The sequence below is a fragment of the Gymnodraco acuticeps genome, unplaced genomic scaffold (genome assembly GCF_902827175.1).
Source record: "Gymnodraco acuticeps unplaced genomic scaffold, fGymAcu1.1, whole genome shotgun sequence".
Classification (NCBI taxonomy): Eukaryota; Metazoa; Chordata; class Actinopteri; order Perciformes; family Bathydraconidae; genus Gymnodraco; species Gymnodraco acuticeps.
The window spans coordinates 249,851-273,846 of NW_022990990.1; the positions used below are offsets into that span (position 1 = coordinate 249,851).

A 23,996-nucleotide genomic window follows, 5' to 3' on the forward strand; every position below is an offset into this window, starting at 1 on the left:
TTATTGTAAAAAAGGCAACACTTTACATATTTAAAGATCTTTTTATTAGTTTATTTACAGAACTGACTTCCGGGATATCCAGAAGATTTAGACTTGCCCCGCAGCTAGAATTCCTCATTGTGACCTTGAAAAGAAACGGAAGATTTACTACAGTGGACCAAAACAAATGCCATCCAGTTGTTTTCTAATACAACAGTTCTGCAACAAGTTATGATATTCAGTTTCAGTGCCCCATTGCTATACATAGGGTACACATTAATAAAAACATCTGTCCATCTTAAAGAGCTGTGCATTAATTGACCGAGTCTCTTGTAATAAGACAGCGATAATCTGGTTGAAAAAGACTGAGTTTATGGCTAAATTTAACATCAAGTTCAAATGAAACACCTAGTAGTTCATATTTAAAAAGACATTTGACAGCATCGTAAATTATGAAGACTCAGATTTCCCTCCTGTGTTCTGGTCTTCTGGCAGTGAATTACATACTGTATAAAAAAAGCTGGTTGTCCTGATTTGTTAGCATACCTTTGTCCGTTTTAAGCAAATGAAACAGAAGAAATCATCTTATTCTTCGTCATCTGGTGGGATTCCAAGCTCCTCATCTGTCCATTCAGAGGCCTCAGGCCAGGGGAAGTGACCCTATGAAGAGCGAAGAACCTTCACTTAACGTTTGCATTTCAAATTAAGGTCAGTGGACCTTTGCTATAACAGTCTTTCCATTTCGACTCCTGACTTATAATAAAGATTCCAACAAATAGTTAAACATAACTGCATTTCCATTTATTTCATACTGGACATTGTAATTTAGTCCAACAACATAATCTCATATTCCACCTAGACTTCCACCTGCAGCAGAGGGCCATGCTCATGCAGGGACTTGCAGGGAGTTGATGGTAATGTATGTTTACTTTCATGCTCCGTTTTGGGGCTGGATACTGTATAATTAAAGTTTACTGAAGCAGGATTACTTACAAAGACCATATCAGGGTCGTGCCAGCTGTGCCAGAGGATCCAGAACCACATGGCACCGCTGAGCAGCTCGGACTCCAAAATATGTTTCTTCGATATTATGGGGAACTGCCTGTACCGTGGCACTATAGTCGGTGTGCCGCTACCACTAGAACATTAAAAGCACAACAAAATACACTTAAAATCAATATTACATAGTATACAGGATAACATTTACGATACTTTTCTAAGTTTTAACGACAAATCAACGCTTTTAATTAACGTTTGTGTACGCAGGTCGTTTGGCTAATAGCTGCTAGTGGGTTTGACGATACTTACTTTCTGATCGTTATCCTCTGTGTACCGCGTCTCAGGAGCTGAGATCCTGTGCGAAGGACTCCCAACGCCCTTCCAAAAGAAGCCATGGTTGCTAATTTACCCGCAACCAGCCCTCTGTTGGTTATTTTTGTACGATTTGACCAGCTAGCCACTGTCTGTCTCTCCGAGGAGTCACCTTCTCCCTTGTCAATAAATGACCTCCTAACAACGACGGCTGTGATTGGACAGAGTGTTCACGTCCGGTGTTCCTGTACGCTAATTGGTTGAGTGAAAATACCGTTTTAAAGAGACAGCGCCCTCTTCTGTTCTCCTGTGATGAGGACTCTCCCTTTGAGTTCAACCAGAGCCGTATAATAATTAATGTATTCATATATAATAAAGTATTTATACGGCTCTGAGTTCAACTGTTTGATAACTTTTGTGCATAGTATTTTACTTTTAAATAAAAATAACGTCACTTGTACATATGTGCAACTTTAGATAGACATAAAGACACTTGTATGCTTTACTCCACTACCCTTTCCTGACAGCTTCAGTTACTATTCAGGAAACATTTTTCTACCCTCTGATTTATTGTCATGGTTTCAGAGTGTACAGTGCATAATTACCTTATCCCTACAAGAGAAACTTTCACTTTTTTAATCTTGACTTAGAAATACGAGATGTTTACCTATTTTTGTAATATTGGGCTACCCTTACACATTTGTACCTCTATTGCATAAATTCATGGTAGTCAGAACATTATATTTTATCGACTTTCATTTATGTATGTATTTATCGACTTTCATTTATGTATCTATGCATTTAATAAAACCTGCTCTAAATACACGACATCGGGAATGCTATCTCTGCAGAGCAGGGACGCAAATCCTGTTAATAAGAATTAAATTACAGAGTTTTTAAATGAATGCGGGGGGAGTCAATGGCTCATACATGTGTCAAATTTCCCTGCATTGCCCACTAGATGGGGTCAAAAGCTAAGCTGGTAAAATGAAACTCTACCGGATGCTGTACTGTTTTTGTGTTGTACACGTTTGTACCTTTATATATAGTCTATGGTTTGTACACGGCATGGCAAGGTTTATGGTCTTTGCGAGAAGCATGGGGCCGTTTAATGTATTTGTGAAAAGTGGCAAAGGATAATGAAGTGCTTATGCAAGTTATCTAGAATGTGAAGATCACCACAATTTAATAAAACGTTAAGGGTTTGCTTTCCGTCACATCTACATGGCCAAACATGGGGTTACCACAAACACATGTTAAAACATATGCATCGGGTCACTTCTTGGACTGCGGTTGTGGTTGAACATTGTTTATAAAGCAAGTACTTCTCAGGATATGAAAACAGGAAATAATAACATTGTGGCGAGAACGCGCACGGCGCCGCCGCCCATGAGTGCTCGACCCTGCGTGCACTCAAAGAAAGAAATCTTCGACGCCATCTTGTTTCCAGTCGACAACGATAACAAATCCCGTCCAACAACAGGAAGTCTCTTTTTTATCGCCCGCGGCGAGTAGTCAATGTCCACTGCATGGGCAATATAAGTATATTCATGTCGACCACTCTATGTTGTACCCACCAAAAGCCCCTATTTAAAAATAACTCCACGCACAGTAGCCTACGTTGTTACCATAGGTTGTTACCTAATGGCGCCTGGTCTCTCCGGTTGCGCCCCTCTCCCCTCACAGCTCAAAGCCCGCCCACAAATACTAGCTGCATGATGTCATCGGAAACCAACCATTTCCTTTTCTTTCTTTTTTTTAAATTAACCATTTATTTGTGATCAATGGTTAACTTCCCACCATCTGTGCGTCTTTATCTTAAATTGAAATAGGGAATATCATCTTCAAACCGAAAACGCGATGGGCACAACAAGGGTCAAGGATAAATGTTATCCTCTCCGAAACCGACAGTGATATTTTTTTCATCGATGCATCCTCCAGAGCCGAAACATCTCCGTTTAGAAGCGGGTGATAATGGCTCGAACGGGCCATGTTTTACCTCCGTCGTCCCCTAAGTTTATTTCAAACAACCCGACTGCCCGTGCACCAGCAGTTGCAGCGGTCCTGCACAACTGCGCATGCGCGGGGGGATGCGGTTTCGGTGGGGGAGGGTCAATAATAAATGGGAACGATGAGAACATCCTCTCTCAACATATGATGTCAAAGGGATTTCTCCCGATATATTTCTGGAGATTCAACAGTAACGCGACTTACCACAACAATACACCTGTCTGAAACATTGCTATAATTATTAGTTGTCAACAATTCCAGCTTACGTTTAGTTAAATGCTTGTTAAATAAATCAAAAGGGTTACAAGTACATTATAGAGTTACTTACTGATGGTTGCATTAAACAGACAACATATACTTAATATTTTACATTTTGATAACACAGTAAATTCAAACGTTTGCAAGCCTAATACATGAGTTATGTAAGTCTGTTTATCCCACCTTGTTATTTGCACTTGCATGGTGTGAATAGCACCAACAAATAGGCTTAGTGTGTGTGGTTTATGACATGTTCAATAATTTCGTAGCCCTGTATGGTATGTTTTCTTTGTCCTTGGTATAATTGTATTGGTCAGTGTTTCATGGGCTACCCTTTCCTAGCATCAGCTCAATATACAACATGCTTCTCTTGTGTAAGGGGTTACATAACAGCTTAGTCTCCTCCTGCATTGGGTAGCGGATTTACGTGATCCTTTTCAGCTAAGGCAGTGGGAAATCAAGGATTCGTGTTCAAAACAACCACATTTTTAATGTTGTAAACTTAGATAAGTTTCAATTATTCACATGGCAGAATTAATAAACATCTACTGTGGCCATCTCAGTCCAATTGCCATCATAGCCTGTTTGATAATGGACACACAAACAGACATAAACGCAATGAATCAAAAGCATTGCAGTGAATACAAAAATATAAACTGCGGCTCCGTTTTGTTAAAGCATTATTACCCCTTTCTCCCTGAGACGAAGAAGAGGAAACAGTAGAGGAAACAGTAAATTCAAACAAAACCTCCTGATTGAAAACATCCCCACATCTGACTTCACTTTCATCAGATGATCGTGAAGATTACAAGGGAATTCATCTTTACACATCACATTGCACTCTAAGATTTCTATAAAGTTGTTTTTGATTAAATCCTAAAGAACGTCATCAAGTTTAATATCACTTAAATTATTTATTATGCTAAGGTCCCAATTTACTTCTAATCCTTGACGTTCTGTCCGTTTGACAAGCATTTTCTAAAGATTGCGGGCGGCACAATGTAAATCCAGAGACAGAAATAGCAGTCTTGAGGAATCACAGTCGTGTACGCGCATAGAGCACGGTCACGTTGCCCCTGTGAAATTGGAAGGGTAACCCCGCAGTATGTGGAGGCGGAGCCCGGGTTTAGCGATGGGCAAGGAGGGGGGCTCGTGGGGGAGGCGGAGTCTCGGCAGTCCTGGCAAGGCCGCCATTTTTGCAAAGGGAAAAGAGACTGGTTTGAGGGGATCTAATTTCTAAAAGTCGCCGATGACTAGGGTGCAGTTTTAACGGTTTTGAATAGATTTCGAGTCATATTTGGGTCATCTCGTAGAACAAGGAAGCCAGGGATTTTTCACAGCAAAAAACTCTTTAGACGACAAGTTTATATACAAACATTTTAAAGCTTTGCTAAGGATCCGCAGTGTGTGGACAGAAGTATTGTTTTGGTTGTGGAAGCTGTGTGGAAAGCGACGGGGGTCTAACCCAGGTCCCCTTATTCGCTATTCAGATCATCCAGAGTGGACATAAAACGGTAAGTAAACTGGTATAAGTACTAGTTGTAGGGTGAGCACAAATCCGACCTGGAAGGCTATTGTTGGCTTTAGTTAGCTGGCTAGGCTCATCATGCTGATGCTGGCTAACGTAGTTGTAGTATCAGCTGAGTTTAGCTTGCTAGCTAGCCGAGCAACACTGTTAGTTCAGGGGTCTGTATGTGTTTTGTACTTTATTTTTACTTTTTCCTTGATAACCTATTAAAAACGGCTTACTAATTGAGCAAGTTTTTTAATTAAAGTGGCAAGTTGGCAAGCGTAACGCCAGGAGACCTCTTGCTAACTAGCGCATGCTACTAGCTCAAATTAGCTTGACACAGACCGAGCAGTGCATTGACTCCTATTTGAAAGTGTGGCGATACACAAACGTCATACACATGTATCGGGTCAATATTATGTACAGCTCGTATTAATGTATATAATTGTTTGCCAGAAATAACACTGGATACACATTCACGTATTAGTAACGTACAACGAAAATGCTGCAATTAGATTAATGGCTGTCCCATAGCTAACGTCTTTGCCACAGCATACAGTCTCGGTCAACAACAGTTTACATTGCCAGCAGTGAACTTGCCTTTAAAAATACGACACAATATTATTACTCACACTTTGACTATAACCATGAGGCGACACGCTTGGTGTTTAGTTGGACCATTGGACCAAGATACACTGCGGATCATATTGCGCACGGTTTCTACCATTTTAGTGTAAATAATGTGACCTCTTAAAAAAATGTGACCCGCTTTATTTCTAACCAGTTAATTTATGTCGAAGGTCCTTGCAGCTGACCGCAAACGCGCATGTTCTTTTTTGACACCTCCTGTTACTTGATTACAGTATTTGCATCGTTGTCACCCAGCATTAAAACAGTACATTTACAATTAGTTACCAACTTGAATTAGTCGTGGTTGCTCCCACCCTGCTTAACCAGAGCACGGGACATTATTTCCGTTCAGCGAAATGTCATACAATGCCACTGTTCAAAGCCAGGGAACAATGAGTTTTTACATGCATGTAAACAAATCTATGAAGGTGTTTATTCTAATATACATCAGTGGACATAACTAGCTTAGATGTCTAGCTACATTGCGCAGTAATCTCGTAGGCAACAGAGTTTATATGGAATTGTATTTATGACGAGATGTAATCGATAATAGACCCAATGTCAAACAAGACGCTTGTTTGGTTGTAGTCGGGCTAAAAAGTCAATTTCAAGATCACTAGATTCTGGGTGTATAGGGTTCAAATGCTGCAAGCGTGGGGGAGGGGGTGTTACATTTGGGTATCTCACCCCAGTCATACAATTTGTAACTCCATCTCGAATGGCAACCCCTAGCCATGCCATGAACTATCGCAATTGTTTCATGTGACCTGAAACTAACAAACGTATGCATGTACAAGCGGATACATTTGGCCCGAAGCAGTTATCTGTCAATGCTGAAGTTGTCGCTCTTTCCTGTCTGACGAGCAGAGCAATAATCCACTTCTTTCGTGTCGACACTAGCCTACTTTGCTAACTTTAGCCCTCTACGCATTATGTCGTTAGCCCATGTTCGATACCGCTAGCTTTGTACTATACACAACCGGTCGCTGTGGCCTGTTATTTACGGCTCTAAACAGACATTCCAGGTTACTTTGTGTTGAACGCTGTTTCGTTTGCTTTCTGCATAACTGTTACAACGTGCAAATAAATGCGCCTTGTGCTCCGATTGTTTCGCTACTCCGAATGCCAATACACTTAGCCTGCTACATTTTCAGAGGCCATTGCTAGCCGATTAGCTTACTGGCTTCGCTGTCGACGAATTCACAAAAAACCCTAATGGTAACAACACAAACTGTACCGACAGAGTGATACTTAAGGTAGAGTGTATGAAAGAGGCGATTGAATGCATTCTTGGGGATTTTCCTCCCATGGCGAGGCTCCCCTGGCCACACGATTGTCTCGCCGTCCTGAGAAAAGCGCTATGAAAATGGCGACAGCACCAGGGTGTTGTGGAAACATAATAGCAACGCTGTAGCCTCCACACCCCTATCGGCAGGACTGACTGCAGCGCCAACACACTCACTGGGAAGCAACTACACAACACATGCTTTTTATTTCAGTAGGGTTTAAACATAACAATAGCGTCGACAACTTTAGCCCATGCCTCGATAATAATGCCCTTGTTAGCTTGTCAAAGTGACAAGCATTTACGCCTGTTGTGCCTTATTCCCATAACGAATAACATAGTATCCCTGTAACATGCGTCACGGTTTATGCTATTGCTCGTGTTAGTGTTGTAATGCTGGATGATGGGTAATGACGTTTATTTTCAAAAATAAAGTAAGACAGATGCTGCAACATATCTTTAAGAGAACATTCATGCCTCTGTGCAGCAGTAAATTGCACAAACATAATCCTTTGTCTTATTTACTAATTAATGGTCATGTATGCCCTTCAGCGATATCAATTCACTAATTGTATTGAAAGACGTTTCTATGTGAGCTGGTTAGTAATGATGGGTAAATATTGCACTTAGAAGTGTAATGTTTAACTACAAGGGTAGTTTGATGGTTGTAGTTATTGTCATTAGTACGATTTAAAGATTGAAATCAGTTGAATATTTAATTTGCTTTAGCGCTAGACTCAACCTAAACAAACATGATACATGTTATACTGGTACAAAAGCAGTACTAGTATAGCCTACCATTAGACAGTACCTACTTAAAGGCCACAATAGTCATTCAAAAACATTGCCTTTCTCACATAAGATACTTGTCTTGCATATTGCCTCAGCACAATCCAAAATAATAGGAACTATAAAAAAAGGGAATATTCTTTAAATGCTTTGGTCGAGAAATTCATGTTTAACCAATGTGCCATCTACTATCACTATGTTAAAATCATTATTATATTAATTGAGGGAACCAAATCAAAGCCAGTTTCCAGGGTAGCAAGCCTGTGGGCTCTGACAAAGCCCTTCCATGGCTTGCCTCAGCTGTCCTTTCCTCCATGACACCCTGTGGGACAAACTTTGGCACTTTTTTCAGCTGAAAAAGGTCTGTTTGTGTTAGTGGTGTTTTTGTCTCTTCTCTTCCTGGTCATTTCTGTGAAGAGAAAGAAAAGTGCATAGTTGCTGTTGCACATTGAATCTCAAATATGCTTATTTTGTAGTTCAAACTATCAACAACTTACATATGATTTACATGACTGAAAAGCGCTGCTTACCTCTGAGTGTGAGTGAGGTTGCTGTAATGTTGCCAATCATAAGTGTCAGATTAATGTTTTATCAAAAGTGCTTATTTAACTTAAGCACTTGTCAGTAGCAGGATTAATGCAAGGCTTCTAAACCACTGCTATCAATTTGCTGTAAATATGCAGAGAACATATTTAGTTTTGAGTCACTTTTTTTACACACATTTTCCACATCATAATCATTACTAAGCACTTGGATGATCTGATAGCTTCTATTCATTGAGGGTCTTTGTAAAGTTAAAATTAAGTTCAGCTGCCTGTGGATATAGTTTACATAATAGTAATTGCCAAAGGGTCTTCTCTTATGTGCAGGATGTATTACTACTAGATGAGTGAAAGGGCCCTACTGTGCTTAATCAGTCTCTGCTACATAATACACAAATCCCCAGCCATCTTGTTCTTCCCTGTAAAGGAGCAGAGGTCTCTGATCTGATACTCACTTATTTGTACCCTTCTGTCGGCAAGCAGGGTCTCTACAAATCTTGAAAGTTTTCAAAACACACCTATTGACATACATATTTGGTGTCTCCTTGTGAGCTAGTTAAACATCAAATCATATGGTCGAAACATACAATTAAAGTTAATATTAACAACTGGTACAATTAACAAAGCAACAATACTTGGGTATAAAGGAATCCTGTTGAATATCTTTTCGTAATCACATTTATAGGTACAATTCAACAGAGGTATTTAATGCCTGAGAACATCTGATTTGATGTACCTTGAAAGGGCTGTAATTGTAATCTGTATGAACCCTCTACATCAGGGGTGCCCAATACGTTGATCGACCGGTCGATCGCAAAGGTAATGTGGGTAGATCGCATGGCATTGAAAAAGTTAGCCTATCGTCCATCCTGACTATGGCATTTGCCACTTGATTGACGTACAGGTAAGCCAGTCTGAGTTGTATTGTGCCATACGGGTTCATGCAGTTATGTTATATCATCTGAAGCGCAAATGCGGCGCACTATTATGCGCTTATGCGGCGCAATTAGTGTAAGCGCGCCACAGTTTATCTCCCGTTTAGTCCACTATCAAATCAAATCAAGTTTTATTTATATAGCACATTTATAAACGATTTTTGGTCGAGCCAAAGTGCTGTACATATAATAAAATTAGCCTACAGTAGAGACACTTTACAGCAAATACAACAGCACAGATTGTTCAGAATATCAGTAGCACCCCTCCCCGCTCGCGGCACAGATTGGGCAGGGGCGGCACACGCGGTGGGTCATTTTAAAAGTAGCTCCCAAGCTGAAAAAGTGTTGGCACCCCTGCTCTACATGATATTGAAGTGGAAAGCATTAAATACCTGACTGTCTATATATATGTGCCTGGTTGCCTTGAGCAGTGTTTGCTCGCCTTGTTGACAGAGACGGTGACGGGAGTCGAGCTGCCACTTCCCCTCTGCCATAGGGACAGGGCACTCTGACAGGCAGCTGGGACTCATAGCAGTCCCCGATGACACACCTTTCCTCTCACCCTTACGCCTACACAGACTCTCATACACACATTCATCGAAAGAGCTAGCACAGAACTATTTTATTTTTTCAGTCTGCTCATCTAAGGGAGACGATAAACAAGTCAAGCATGTGCACAGGATGTCTATTAGTGTATTGACATATTGACAGGGCAGATGAAGGCCACATACTCCACAGCTCACTCTCTTTGTACTTGTAGTTGCTCTCCTTGTTATTGTGCTCTTCCCAGTCTCTAGACAATACACTCTCATCCCTGGTGTGTGTGTGTGTGTGTGTGTGTGTGTGTGTGTGTGTGTGTGTGTGTGTGTGTGTGTGTGTGTGTGTGTGGTGTGTGTGTGTGTGTGTGTGTGTGTGTGTGTGTGTGTGTGTGTGTGTGTGTGTGTGTGTGTGTGTGTGTGTGTGTGTGTGTGTGTGTGTGTGTGTGTGTGTGTGTGTGTGTGTGTGTGTGTGTGTGTGTGTGTGTGTGTGTGTGTGTGTGTGTGTGTGTGTGTGTGTGTGGCCCCGGGGTTAAGCTGTGGGGCTGTGGCCTGGTCTCCAGTGAGCTCACTTGTGTGGTACCCAGACCCTGAGCGACCCAGTAACAAACGGCCTGGCTCTGGGGCCCAAACCAGTCATGTGGTATCCCAGCTGGGAGGAGAAGCAGGGCTCAGGTGACCTGTTTTTGTGCTGCTAGCTGGGCCGTAACAGATCCTTCTTTAAACTAGCAAGCTGCCTCCCCGACAGGTGCCTTCAGCTCCCCTACACCTCCCTAACATCCTTCCTGTTCCTTCACCTGTTACAATAGCATTCATGGGTTGTAGCACAAGGTAGAATAAAGAGATGTGCCATCCAGAGTTTCCGTTAGCCGGTAATTACCGGACTTTGACCGGTAAAATATGCTGAAGCCCGGCAAATCTAAATCTCTCCGGTCAAAATAATGTGCCCTTTGCACAATACTGCATCAGTTCTAATGTCTAACATGGAGGGGTGTGGCGCAGTGGATAGAGCCTTGGTGTTTGGGTCAGGGGGTCACAGGTTCAAACCCCACTGCAGTCAGCATGTCGTTGTGTCCCTGGGCAAGACACTTCACCCCAAATTGCTCCTGTGGGGATTGCCCACAGTATTGAGTATGTAAGTCGCTTTGGATAAAAGCGTCTAACATGTAATGTAATGTAACATTTAATGTGGAGAAAGAGATGTCCTGTATGGGTTGATTGTGCGTTGATCTGTTGGTAATGCCACCGGTGGGCATGTAAACAAATGCATAATGCTGCGCTATACTTTGTGGCCTCACCCGGTTGCATAGCAACGCTTATTGTTTAGGTGTCTTGATAAGCAGGTAGTCCTATCATTAGCTAGATCTGATCGATATGGACATAAATGCGAGTGAAGTCTAATCTGACGAGAGAGAGAGATCAGCTGCTGCTGACGAGTCGACATGCAGCTCTGCATAATCACATGCAGCGGTGAGCGGAGCAAAACACACACTTCAGGTTAGAAATATCACACGTAGCTATTTTAATTACATCTCAAACTACCTAAACTAGTTATATATTTATTTTTACTGTCGGGTCACTGCGAGCTGCATGATACTGACGGGTTGTTAGGAGAGGGAGAGAGCGCCCCGTTTATTATTCCCGTGTTATAATAAATTACTGTACACTTTTGAATAATGTAGTTAATCTACTATAGGCCTAATTAGTTTGTTTAATATCGAATCATATCAATTTGTTTTAAAGCAAAGAAGACCTTTGACCGGCACTTTTCTCATTTTGTCCGGAAGATTTAAACAGAAATGTTGACCGGCAAAAAAAAATTCTAACGGAAACTCTGGTGCCATCAATGTTGGTGATGTAACGGCACTGCGGTCCAGGCGTGAAATTGATCCTTGAACATTGTTGTAATGGGACCTGAGTTGTTCTTACTGTTCTCTTGCCATGAAGATCCTGAGTTGCCTCAACCTATTTTCTCCTTACACACATGTACAGCTTACATTTTAGCTGCCCATTACATTCTCCCTATGCTCGCTGTAATTAGATTACAGCTGCATATGTGTGTGCTCTGACATGAGATCAAGAGACAATCATATCGGCCTTCACAAGTTCAATCACAGTGTAATATCGTATACGTATGTCATTTGCAGATGTTAAAGGAATTCACTCTAGACCACACAGAGCCCGGCTGTGATACTCTGTAAGCGAGAGGGAGATGTAGAGATCATGCCCCAGGGGTTCTCCCGAACCGACATTACTTCGACTACAGGAGGGCTGCCCCATCCTGATCCTACTGACTTTAACTCACCCAGTCCCCTGGCTGTTTGAACTGAGCACAGAGGATTTAGTTGTGCATTTGTACTGTCCTTTGGATGTTGTATTACATCTCACCACATCACAAACATATAAAAACATGCAGATAAAACACGTGGTAGCCTGTTGTGATTCACCTGTAAGTTGCAGGCTCAGTGAAATGATCATGTAATGTAGCTGCTAAAACCTCCTAAATGTTGTTACTCTTTTTTTAATTGCCTGCTGCACGGCTGGCTCCTCTCCTTTTACCTAGTTAAAGGACACTGCTGTCTTCTCATCATCTGACTCCTAAATTGCCTGATCTTTACAGTCTGCCGAGTATTGGCTTTCACTCTCAACTGCACAGGTCCTTTTGTGGCCACAAAAATAGCTTGGGTGGACGCTCACATCCATATCCCCTGCTGTATTGATGTATGACTTCACCTTCAGTGCTTCCAGTGCAGAGGGAGTGCAGGCAGCCATGGGCACACCGATTCATGAAGGACAGGGCACTGTGGGTACCGTGAAAAAGAGGGCCAGGCCCACATTCCATCTGGGTCATGTATCCTGTGTACATTACTGTATTTCTATGAGTTTGTATGTTTGAGCTGAGTCATTGCAGCCGGCTACTAGGACGGTGTGAAGTCACATCAGCTCGGAGAAGGGGGGCTGTGGGATTCAGTTGGAATCCCTCATTTTCTGTTGCTCCTCCTTCTTATCGGAAAACATAATCTGCGACTTGACTGTTAAAACCAAGAATGAAAACACTTACACATTCAGAGCAGTAGTAATAAACCGAGGAGAGAGGAAAGCTGTTGTCTGTAGCGGCACAGGGTTTTCTTTAGTGTAGTTATGTGGATTTTCCCTCTCTGCCTTTAGTGCGGTTCGGTCTTAAAAGGATAGTTATTCCCCACACAATGACGTGACTGTGTCCCCGTGCTGAGAGGGAAGGAGAGACTGGGCTACGCTATGTGCTCCACTCCGCCACCCAGAGTCCATCCAGGGTCTAGGCTGTGTAGCGTCACTGTCAGACAGACCCCATGTACACCTCCCCCACCCCGCTGCCCTCTGAAATGGAGGGGCTGTGGATGATTTCTAAAGCTCCCTACAGTGCAAGGAAATATGCTCAGAGCATGAAAGGTGAATGGTTTTATAGAAAAGAGACGTGCTGCCAACCTAAACCATCCTGTGGCATGTTTGACTATTGTCCACTCTCCTACTCGCCCTCCCCTGTGCATGTTCCCCGTTTTCCTCACCCCCTCGCGCTTGTTCTCATAACAGCTTTGGATTTTGCCAAAGGTGGCTTTAAATGGACTCTCCTGGGCTCCTTGTAATTAGGAACTGCGTCTGTGACACTCCCCTTTCCTTTCACGCTGCAATACAGTCTCAGGTTTATTTAGGAAATGCACAGAGGAGGGAGAGAAATCCGGCTGGGCGGGGTGAATGGGCACAGGAAGGGGGGCTGGTATTTTTTTTTCTTCTTTTCTTTGGCTGCGCTTCTGCAGGGTGATAGACGTCTCTTCTAGAGGAAGTAGGAGGAGCAGGCAGAGGCAGTCACAGCGCTGCTCAGATTTAGTCAGGAATGCTGCTGTACTGTACTTGTTTTTCTTTTTTCTACCCGTCTTTTGTCAGTCTTGACTATCTAGCTGCAGCGCACGTATGTTTGCAGACAGCTCTTCCTTTATAGGTGGAATGTTTGAAAGGACAGGGCAGGGGGTTATCTGTGTGTGCGTGTGTGCGTGTGTGTTGAGGGGGGTTAACACGAGCTTGTGTGTGCATTCCTTAGTTGTGACAGCAGGATTCCCTGGATGAAGTGGAGACAAACCCAGTGGGAGAGGGACAACAGGCTGTATCGGAGGAAAGCTATTTCCCAGATCTAAAACGCAAGGGGCTTCTAAGATAATACAAAGAAGGGGGAGTCCGTCGTTTCAGTGTTTATGTCTAACAGGCCTTTCCTTGTTGAAGGAAATTGTTCTGGATACATCAGCTCCCATCATGAAATTCCTCTGCCTGTTATAAAGTCCAGTCACTGCACAACGAGTCAGACAATCATTTGTAGGGTGATCCCATCAGTCTCCCTGGCAAACACACATACCCATGGGGTCTTTTTCCCGCTATTAATTAGGTCTAGAGCTGACAGCTGTCATGTCTGTGAGCCTCTCGCCAGTCCTGCTGGCTTAAATAGTGCATTTGGTTAAATTAGTATCTGAAATATTCACACGGCTCACTTTTACCATTTAGGGAATCTTTTGTTGTGTTTTTTTCACATGTGAAATATGACTTTCCCTGACAGCTAACATGATAATGAAATAAAAGTTTCCTGGAGAGACATGTGTGTCTGCAGAGGAATTGGCTAGGCCAGAAGAATAGGCAGATGCTTTGCGTGTAGAGACAGGTCCTTGGTGTGATGGTGTGTTATTGCTTGCCAAGTATATGGAGTGTGTCCTTCAAAAATACATGACACACATCCCGGCTTTAAAACCCCTCTTCCATCTACATCCGAGCCATGATCTGAGCCTTTGTTGGGCCCTAGTGTGCACCAACAGGCGGAGGTGTGACCTCCATACTATTTTGTCTCGGCATTTGTCCCTCCCATTAATCCTGCTTATCAACAGAGCTCTCTGTATCAGGGGCAGGCACACTGACACATATGCTCCCGTCTGGTTTCCCATCACACACAAATACATGGCTTAATATTCCCATCAATAGTATTGCTGGTGTATAAGTTATTAGTCCAGCCAATCTCTTACTTGGGGACATAAGGGACACTACGTTCATCGCCGACACCTAATGCATTCTATTATTGATGACTTCATCTTACAACATTATTTTCAATTTGAATAGCTTGAGCTGTAAACAGCGGGAGGCTGTGGCTCAGTGGGATAGTGTGCTGGACTTGGAATCAGGGGGTAGCAAGTTTGAGTCCCACTGCAGTCAGCATGTCGTTGTGTCCCTGAGACACTTCACCCCAAATTGCTCCTGTGGGGATTGTCCACAGCACTGAATGTATGTAAGTCGCTTTGGATAAAAGCGTCTAACAAATGACATGTAATGTAAAAAGTAAGCTGCTCTATCATTACAATGTGCATTGTTTGAAAGATTTTCTGTGTATATTGTATTGGGAATAATGCGTGTTCGGGCTTAGAATGAAGCAGATCTCTTTAGTTGAAGGGGGAAAAATGGCCTCTGTGTGTTGTTGCGTTTTCCCTCCCTCCTTTCATGGCGGCTAGCTGCTCTGTGTTCTCTTGCTCCCCTTTGTGGAAGCTTCCTTACAGTGCAGCCTTCTTCATTCCTGGCAGATAGTGTGTAGAGCTCGCCTTAGCGCAGTTAACATCGGCAGCTCAGGCTTCACCTTACAATACTGTATGCTCTCGCTTTTCACAAGTCAATACCTTTTGTAAGAGGGGGAATTCCTGCCATTCAATTCCCTGTCAAACACCGTTCTTGATCTGAAAGTATGACTAATGCATTGACGTGCCGGAAATACCCCGTTTTCACTATGATTTGTAATTTCACGTTGGCTAGATAATGCAGCTTACAATGCCTTTTGTGGTATGAAGGAAATTACACATTGACAATCTGCTCATCCATTTATGCCAACAATAATGCTTTCTATGCAATAGAAACTGATTTGTGTCTCTTTTGTCTTTTTGTTCAGGCCTTGTGGATGCACTTAGATGTCTGCAATGACTGCTGTGGCTGGCATGCCTCAGTGTTTTGGACTCCCATTCTGTGGACTCAGTAGGACAAGAACTGATCAGCAGAGAACGTCATGAGCATAGTCATTCCAGTAGGGGTGGACACAGCAGACACCTCATACCTGGACATGGCTGCGGGCTCAGAGTGAGTAACACACCAAGCCTTCACGTTTCACACCTTCTATGCCCCTAACTCCCTCATCTTCTCCCCTCATTCATTCTTGCATACCATCTTTGGTGTTTGCCAGAAGATCAATTATACTACCACTGCTCTCATCTCTTACCCCTCTTTGGTTTGGCTGTATCTTACACTCTTAGCAGATGTAATATGATTACATGTGTCTCCCTCTCTTCTGTATATCCAACATGCTCTCTCTAATGACTAAAGCAGCTATGGCTTCATTCAAATTCGGTTTACCCACACCGATCTCCTCTCCTACATTTACAAAGTTATGGGAAAAGAGTTGTCAGTTCAGTGCTTAGCATCTGCTCTAATGGATAGTTCAGCCATGCCATTGATTATACTTGCACTCAACTATAGCTTATCACATAGAAGTTCTCAGCTATAAACTTTATCAGCCTATGTGGAACTGGCAGTAAGCCTAGAATGTAGATCCATGCCCGCCGGCTGTGTGTTACACATTATGAAGTGTACTCAAGTTATCAGAAAACAGATCCTGGGTGCGCTGGAGCCGCAGTAAGAAAATATGCAACTATTTCAAATCAATTATCTGTTAAGGTAATGTTGCTGCAAAATGGCAGAAAATGCTATTTTTAGATTCTGAAAAATGCATATTTCCTTCTTTTTAGTTTTAGCTATATATATAAAATGAATCTATTAGAATAGACACTGCCTTGAACTTAGAGAGACATGGATGAACATGTATTACCTTTCTCTGACATTTTTAAGCTATAATTAAGAAAATAATTGCCAGATTCATCAATAATAGAATGAATCATTAGTGTCCGTTGTAGTGAGTCATCCAACAAAAGAATACTCGAGCAAGAACATTTAAAGTGACTTAGAGCCGTATATTCTGCAGATCTCCTTTGTGCTATGGCCTGCATACCAAGTACCTTTACTAATGCTTTAGCTTGATGTTTGCACATGTATATGCTGTATTGAGTCAGTGAAACAAAAATGGTGCATGGAGCCATGGCAACAAGCTTCCTAATGCCCCTCCTCTCTGTTTCCTATAGTCTTGTCAAGGACATTGGCGTGACTTTTTTTTCTGGTCAAATAATTGAAGCGAGAGGTTCTCGTATGAAAGAATAACACACGTCATCAACTTGTGGAGGGGTTCCTGTCTCTTTAACAGAGAGAGAGCCCTCCCCTCGGCCTTCATCAGAGCTGTTGCGGAGACGACTTGTGTTGCCATGGCATCTGCTCCTTCCCCCCCTCCCTCGCACTGCGCAGGGCCCGTTGCCATGGTCACTGGCCTGAGTGACAGCTGGTCCTCACATAGACATGGGGTTTTAAATGGTCCCTTCGCGTCCCCCTGCCCCCCCTCCTCTGCTCCACGGAGCTCTGCTGCCACCGGGGGTAGGAGTAAGCCCTGACTCTCTCGCTCACTCTTTGTCTGCCCAAGCTCTGCATCCGATCGCCTGCTGCAGCTTTTTTCAGAAGCAGATACAAGCTTGGAGGGGGTTTCCACCTGCTGCTGAGCAGGACCCATGCAGGCCAGAGGGACCGAGCGTAGCTGGACACGCACTCACGTCTCTGGAGAATTGTTAGCGTGCCAGCCGAGTCTAGAGTAGCAGGGCTGGTTACTCACCAGCGAAACATCATCACGTCCCTTCCACATCCCCCTGAAGTCTGCAGCAGCGTGACCGGCTGTTGGCTAATGCAGTGTGTATGTGTCCACGGTGACACACAGCTCGCCGTGCGCACACACGGATGAGTACGTAGTGTTGCCATGGCAGCAAGTGGGAGCTCTTTAGGAGCGAAGGCGTTGCCTCTGGCTGTTTCAGCGCTGCTCTCTTCTCTCCTGCTGTTGATCTCTCTCTATTCTCAACGCTCGTCCACTCTGCCTCCTAACCCTCTCACAGCGGGTGTTCAGGTTTTTAATGACATCTGTTCCTTGTTAAATACTCTTTGACGTGTACGAGCTATAAATAGTGCATACCTTGTAGGGCTGCACTTAGTTGTGTATCTTTTTTTATTCTGTTTTTTTTATTGATGATGTCAACTTGAACAATAAACACATTAAGAAAGCTTTCAATATTGCAGTCGAGAGAATACTTTAGAAAACTTTACATTCAAATGTTACAAGCATTTTATTTGTATTGGTCCCTTTTGTGTTTGTAGTTAAATTGGTACAATAAAAAAAAAAGTAGGAATTAATTTCCTTATTTTTCATTCAACAATTAGTGAGTTATATTTTAACACTATTTTGGAAGCAGCAGCAAGGCAGAACTGAAACATATTAATATCAGTTTATTTTTGTCCCAAGTCCCAAAGATTCTCCCTCCTTTCTCTCACTCGTCACCTTTTCTTTTGCATCATGACGCAATGCCTTTGCTGTTCATCTTCAAGTCTGATCAAGACTGCCTGTATGTCTGCAACACTCCTACTTATGTGTACTCCCTAGGCCCTCCTTTCCACTTCCCATGAGTAGAGACATGAATGATACAAACCCTTCAGACACATGCACACTTACATGCTCACTTCCTTCTTACGGAACAGACTGGCTCTCTTTTGCGTTCTGCATGAGTTTTTGTCTGTGCCTCATTTACTGATTCACTGCTAGGTCAGATGGAAGGAGGGCAAAAAATAACTTTATAAATAATTTCCTCCTTCAGCCACTTAATGATACATGATTTGGCTAGATCCGTGTATTATAAAATGTAGACTTTGATCTGGTTAATCATTAATAGCACAAAGTTAGTGAGCCAACTATGATTTTTAAATTCTCCCTCTATCTTTTTAGCCACACTCTTTCCTCATTCTTAAACAGTTTAGATTCCTCCGTTTGGCAGTTAATCTGTTGTGCACACACGCACAAAAGCACGTATAAACACACACACCTTTCCCCGGGATCCGCCTCCAGACCTCATGCATGCACTTACGTTTTCACTTTGACAGTCATTACTTGAGCGGCAACGCACACAGGAAGTGTTGCACATTGCTCCTACAGCATGCAGCAAGAGCGATAGGTCTGAGAAGGGCTCACACAGGTATCGTACCACCACTTTACAGTACTTTAATTCAATATTTCACTTGTAGCATTAATACTTGCTTCGGCTACATAAGTAGTATCTCCAAACTTCAGTACTTGTTTTCTGGGTTAGGGTAAGAAAACCTGGGCAGTTTAAAAAATGCAGAAATGCTGCATGGCCTGTTCAGAGTTGCCGTAGTCAGTTAGTCTTTTGTACCTATCTTACCCCGTATACCTCGGGCTGTCCAGTATGCTTAGTAAGCTTTTCATCATGTTCTTTGCCTTGTCTATGGAAGCTTATTGGCAGTATCCCTGACACATTTGATTGCTGTAAGGTGTACTTTTAGTGTTGAGTGATAGGCAGACTAAAGAAGGAAACAAGCTTAACAGCTGTCACGTTTACCTACAATCCTTGGTTTTCATCTGTCTCTGACCTGAGAACAGTTTTCTGTACAATGCGAGGAGAATGCAGTGATGTTTCACATTCTTGAGCCATTAAAACATATTTAAACACATTAAAAGAATATCTGACAGTCACATGAAGAGCTACCGCACCTTGCCTTTAAACTCCTTGCATGGTGCTTGTCCTGTAGTGTTTCCCGCTCTTCCCTTTTTATTCCCTCTTCATGCTGGATTTTGTTGTCTCATGCCACCCGTTTTTGCCAGTTCCACTTCCCTCTTCCTCTATAGCCAACTGAAGAATAGTTTAATGGTGTCAAAATAAGGGTGGGTTGGGTCTGAAACGGCCAAACAGGCTTACTCCTCAACTGCATTGTGATCCTGTGGAAAGTGGATCTACTGGTTTGGTATGATGGCTGTGCGGTTTTTTGTTTTGTGTGAGTCTGAGACAGCTAATTTATAATGACGTGTTTATTATATGTGGTTTCAACGGATGAACCACAAATAACTTTGCCATGCAGTATTGGTAGAATTTGTCGGGGCTACATTTCTGTCTGAACAAGATGACAGCATGCACAGCCAGTCGTACAAGAAGTATTCAGATCTATTATCGAAGTCAAAGTACCTGCATTCCAATTCCAAATGAAGTACAACTGCTGGGAACATGTACTTAAAGCAAAAGATCTCTCAGTGCATCCATATTCTCCCCACTCTGCTGCTGTGTCACCAGCAGTTGCTACACTGCTTCCCTGCTAAGCACATTGACGCACACACACTTCCTCACACTGTTAGAGGGAAACAATTACTCTATGTAACCTTGTTATCTGAGTTTTTCAGTGTACAGTAATGTGCCCTCTTTGTTTGTTTTGCTGCTCAGCAGACCAGAATCGGTGGAGGCCAGCCCTGTGGTGGTGGAAAAGTCCAGCTACCCACACCAGATCTACAGCAGCTCTCAGCATTCCCACAGTTACATTGGCCTGCCTTACGCTGTGAGTACACACACTGTTCTTCACCATGTGACAGATGACCTATACACCTTGAGCCCTATAATATAATCATATACCTCCAACGGTCTTTTCAAAGGATTGTATTGTGAAGCATTATTTCAAAAGATAACAAAACATGTTATTGCCCTGCTTTCTTTCATATAAAGACACAAGAGGAACCCTTTTTTTATATGAAAATAAAGAAATCTAGGAACTCTTTTTAAAATAAAAAATGGTAAACATTAGTTAAAGTGAATGTCATAGTTTTGACTCAAAAAACTCAAACACATTCAATCACAACTTTAAGAATTTGTGATGTGTTATACTGTAATAATGAATGAAAAAGAAAGTAAACTAATCTGTAGTTGTAGTCCAACATGAAATAGGTTTCCTTTCCCATATTCCTGGGAATCAGCAGTTGATACTATTTGAACCCCATCAGGGTTGAAGTTCTTTCACCCTCACAAAAATGCCTGTACTACTAAACTAAACAGTCTCTTACCTATATCTCAAGACACTTCATTTTCCCTCCTTCCATCAGGACCATAACTATGGGGCACGGCCCCCACCCACTCCACCGGCCTCCCCTCCCCCCTCCATGTTGATCCGACAAGGAGAGGGGGGGTTGTTTGTTCCAGGGGGCCAGGACGAAGCATCCAGGGGCACCACGCTCAGCACCTCAGAGGATGGCAGCTACGGGGCTGACATCACCCGCTGCATCTGTGGCTTCACCCACGATGATGGCTACATGATCTGCTGTGACAAGTGCAGGTAAGATACAGGATCAAGATCTGAATAGGATTCACACATATGTCCCTCCTGTGGCCCTCGCTTTCCACACCATTGATTTAATATTTTTTTGCTTTTCATTTGTAGTGCATGGCAGCATATAGACTGCATGGGCATCGACAGGCAGAACATTCCTGAGACCTACCTGTGTGAACGCTGCCAACCACGACACCTGGACAGAGAGAGGGCCATCCTGCTGCAGACCAGGAAACGGGAATGTTTGTCTGGTAAGCAAAATCGCACAGATGGATACAAAGCCCCTAGTCCTCACCTTATTTGTTTTGGTTAACCTTTTGAAAAATCAACAAGTTACTGAGAATGACACAACGTTTGGTTACATTTGGTTAAAAGTATGTTGTTTTTTCCGAGCTGCATCCCCCGCTGTAAATTGCAATGTTTTACAAAGTCTTAAAGGTTTGGAAAACTGTCAAGACAATCTGTTTGTTTTTTTTCAAGATTTTTTAATATGCTTTAATTTGCATATATATATTTTAAAATGCTTGATTACAACATTTTCCATGTTTTATCTGAAAAATAAACCACATCAAATTCACTCACCAGTCTGGGAGAATGATCAGAAAACAGTGTTTTTTGTTGGTGAAATTGGCTGAATGCCATTCTAGGCTAGAGTCTATACAAACCCCAACATGTTGAGGCATTACACGTTTTACTATAACAGCTATTAGATATACCATTTTACTTCTGCTTTTATGGGCCTCCCTGCAGCTGCTGTTAATGGCATCAGTGAGCGAGCAGGTTGGAGGTGATGTTAGGATGCATTGTCCTCCCCCTGCAGCCTGTCAGCCCCAGCCCGGGACACACTGCCACCTGCTGGACAAGAAGCAAACTCCTGAAGCAGCTCTAGCTTTTTATAGCGTTGTTCACTTCTCTCTCCTAATAACTCATATTTGCTCATTCAGATGGGGACACCAGTGCTACAGAGAGTGGAGATGAAGTTCCCCTAGAGCTCTACTCCACCTTCCAACACACACCTACCAGCATCACTCTCACCACTGGGCGCCTTGGCAATAGGCAGCCTGATAAAAAACGCAAAAAGAGTGGTGACAAAGAGCCTCCCGCTTCCTCTGCCCGAGCTAAAAAGGTCAGATTCGACTTTGAATTGGTAATGAACCCATTTAACACGCATAATATATCCTATTCTTGAATCTCAGTTTATATTAAATTCCTTTACTTCTCTGACAGGCCTTCCGAGAAGGATCCAGAAAGTCCTCCAGAGTAAAGGTAACCTCACAGAATAAAACCCCTCACTGTTAAGATTGCTGTTGTTGTCCTCTGTGTGTACCAACCACTGTAATGTTGTTTTTTCTCAGGGTGCAGCTCCAGAGCAGGAGCCGACCGAGCACCCGTCTCTGTGGGAGAACAAGATCAAGACGTGGATGGAGCGCTACGAGGAGGCCAGCAGCAATCAGTACAGTGAGGACGTCCAGGACCTGCTGCGTGTTAAAGAGCAAGGCGACGGCAAGAGCCTGGCATACAACACGCACCCTGCCTCTTTCAAACCGCCTGTGGAGGTATAAACGGTTTGCAGTCTGTACAGTAACGTGTCCAAAACAATCCACCCTTAAAATAATGTGGAGTCATTTGATGTGCCTGCCCCTGATCTGTACTAATGGCTGACTGTCTCTCTCTTACAGAGTCAAATTCAGAAAAACAAGAAAATCCTCAAGGCGGTGCGAGACTTGGCCCCAGACTCCCTCATCATCGAGTACAGGGGAAAGTTCATGCTTCGACAGCAGTTTGAGGCCAACGGATACTTCTTCAAGAGGTCAGGAGACTTGTCACTTATCACAGGGATTTCTCCTTGAAGAATGATAATAGAATACTGCTGTATTTTTGAATGCGTTTCCAACAAATTAACCAGTATGAAGGGCTATAGCCACTTGTGCTTTTGATTGAAATGAGTAACATTCATGTATTTTCTCTTTCAGGCCATACCCCTTTGTTTTGTTTTATTCAAAATTTGATGGACTGGAGATGTGTGTGGACGCTCGCAGCTTCGGCAATGAGGCACGCTTCATCCGTCGCTCCTGCACCCCCAATTCTGAAGTAAGTAAAGATTTGTTTTAAAGTGAGCTCTTATGCAAAGTTACATCACTCCTATTTATCATGTTTTTTTCAACCTGCCCCAGGTGCGGCACGTCATTGAGGATGGGATGCTGCATCTGTACATCTACTCATTGAGGCCTATTATCAAAGGCACAGAGATCACCATTGGTTTTGATTACGACTATTGCAACTGGTGAGTTTTTAAAAGAATAAACCTTGTCAAGTAGCATGATGATCAAATGTCACCTTATAACTTCATATTTGTTCTTTTCTCTTATAGTAAATACAAGGTAGACTGTGCCTGTGTGAAGGGGAACCAGGAGTGCCCGGTGCTCAAGCACAACCTCGAGCCCACAGAGAACCTGGGCTCTGGAGGCCGGCGCCGAGGGAGTCGCAAGGACAGAGAGACTGTCCGGGACGACCTGGGCCAGAACCAGAACATGGGTTTGGACGGCGAGGGGAAGAGCAAGAGCGTATGTGACGGCAAACAAAGGAAACTCTCTCCTCTCCGCCTCTCCATCTCCAACAACCAGGCAAGATTGCACTTTTTAAGAACATCACACTGATGCACCCAGTATCATCCTTTTTGAACACTTGACTGCTTACATGATAACTGTTAAAAAGGCATATTTATTGTTTATTTACGTTGGCCCTTGTGGTCCATGCATGTCATTTAGTTTGGTCTTTGTTGAATGTTATTTGCATGTGTTTTCCATTGTTAGTCCCTCTACATCCTCTTTAGTTCCCTCTTGTTCTCATCATCCCTTTATTCATTCACTTCTGCCCCCACCAACTAATTACTGTTACAACATAGTTCAGATTCAT

The 23,996-nt window shown here is 43.0% G+C and overlaps 2 protein-coding genes across 3 annotated transcripts in view; one reads left to right on the forward strand and one right to left on the reverse strand.

Annotated features, from left to right (window-relative positions):
- Positions 1-21: 21 nt before the first annotated feature.
- ndufb2 (NADH:ubiquinone oxidoreductase subunit B2) lies at positions 22-5,789 on the reverse strand. 2 transcript variants are annotated; one of them, XM_034235864.1, is made up of 4 exons: positions 5,701-5,789; positions 973-1,117; positions 526-639; positions 22-124 (listed from the first exon to the last, which is right to left on the reverse strand). In XM_034235864.1, exons 1-3 carry the CDS (start codon positions 5,772-5,774, stop codon positions 565-567), a joined length of 294 nt encoding a protein of 97 aa, XP_034091755.1. In that variant the 5' UTR covers positions 5,775-5,789; the 3' UTR covers positions 22-124; positions 526-564. The 2 variants fall into 2 exon arrangements, with proteins under 2 accessions (XP_034091755.1, XP_034091756.1); XM_034235865.1 differs by lacking the exon at positions 5,701-5,789 and adding an exon at positions 1,288-1,571.
- The window catches only part of kmt2e (lysine (K)-specific methyltransferase 2E), a 31,781-nt gene continuing 12,510 nt past the window's right edge, over positions 4,726-23,996 (forward strand). The window contains 12 exon segments of the mRNA XM_034235860.1: positions 4,726-5,072; positions 15,733-15,917; positions 20,207-20,318; positions 20,857-21,086; positions 21,192-21,331; positions 22,025-22,206; positions 22,308-22,346; positions 22,436-22,636; positions 22,760-22,890; positions 23,054-23,171; positions 23,255-23,364; positions 23,452-23,704. Of these exon segments, the coding sequence (XP_034091751.1) occupies positions 15,847-15,917; positions 20,207-20,318; positions 20,857-21,086; positions 21,192-21,331; positions 22,025-22,206; positions 22,308-22,346; positions 22,436-22,636; positions 22,760-22,890; positions 23,054-23,171; positions 23,255-23,364; positions 23,452-23,704 (1,587 nt within the window). The 5' untranslated portion in view covers positions 4,726-5,072; positions 15,733-15,846.

What these genes read in the sequence shown, in the direction of transcription:
- ndufb2 (XM_034235865.1), bottom strand. Translation starts at nt 1,373, where the DNA reads ATGGCTTCTTTTGGAAGGGCGTTGGGAGTCCTTCGCACAGGATCTCAG. An exon ending in CAGAGGATAACGATCAGAAA is followed by an intron (nt 1,118 to 1,287) that starts GTAAGTATCGTC and finishes TTAATGTTCTAG; the next exon opens with TGGTAGCGGCACACCGACTA. An exon ending in ACGACCCTGATATGGTCTTT is followed by an intron (nt 640 to 972) that starts GTAAGTAATCCT and finishes CGCTCTTCATAG; the next exon opens with GGTCACTTCCCCTGGCCTGA.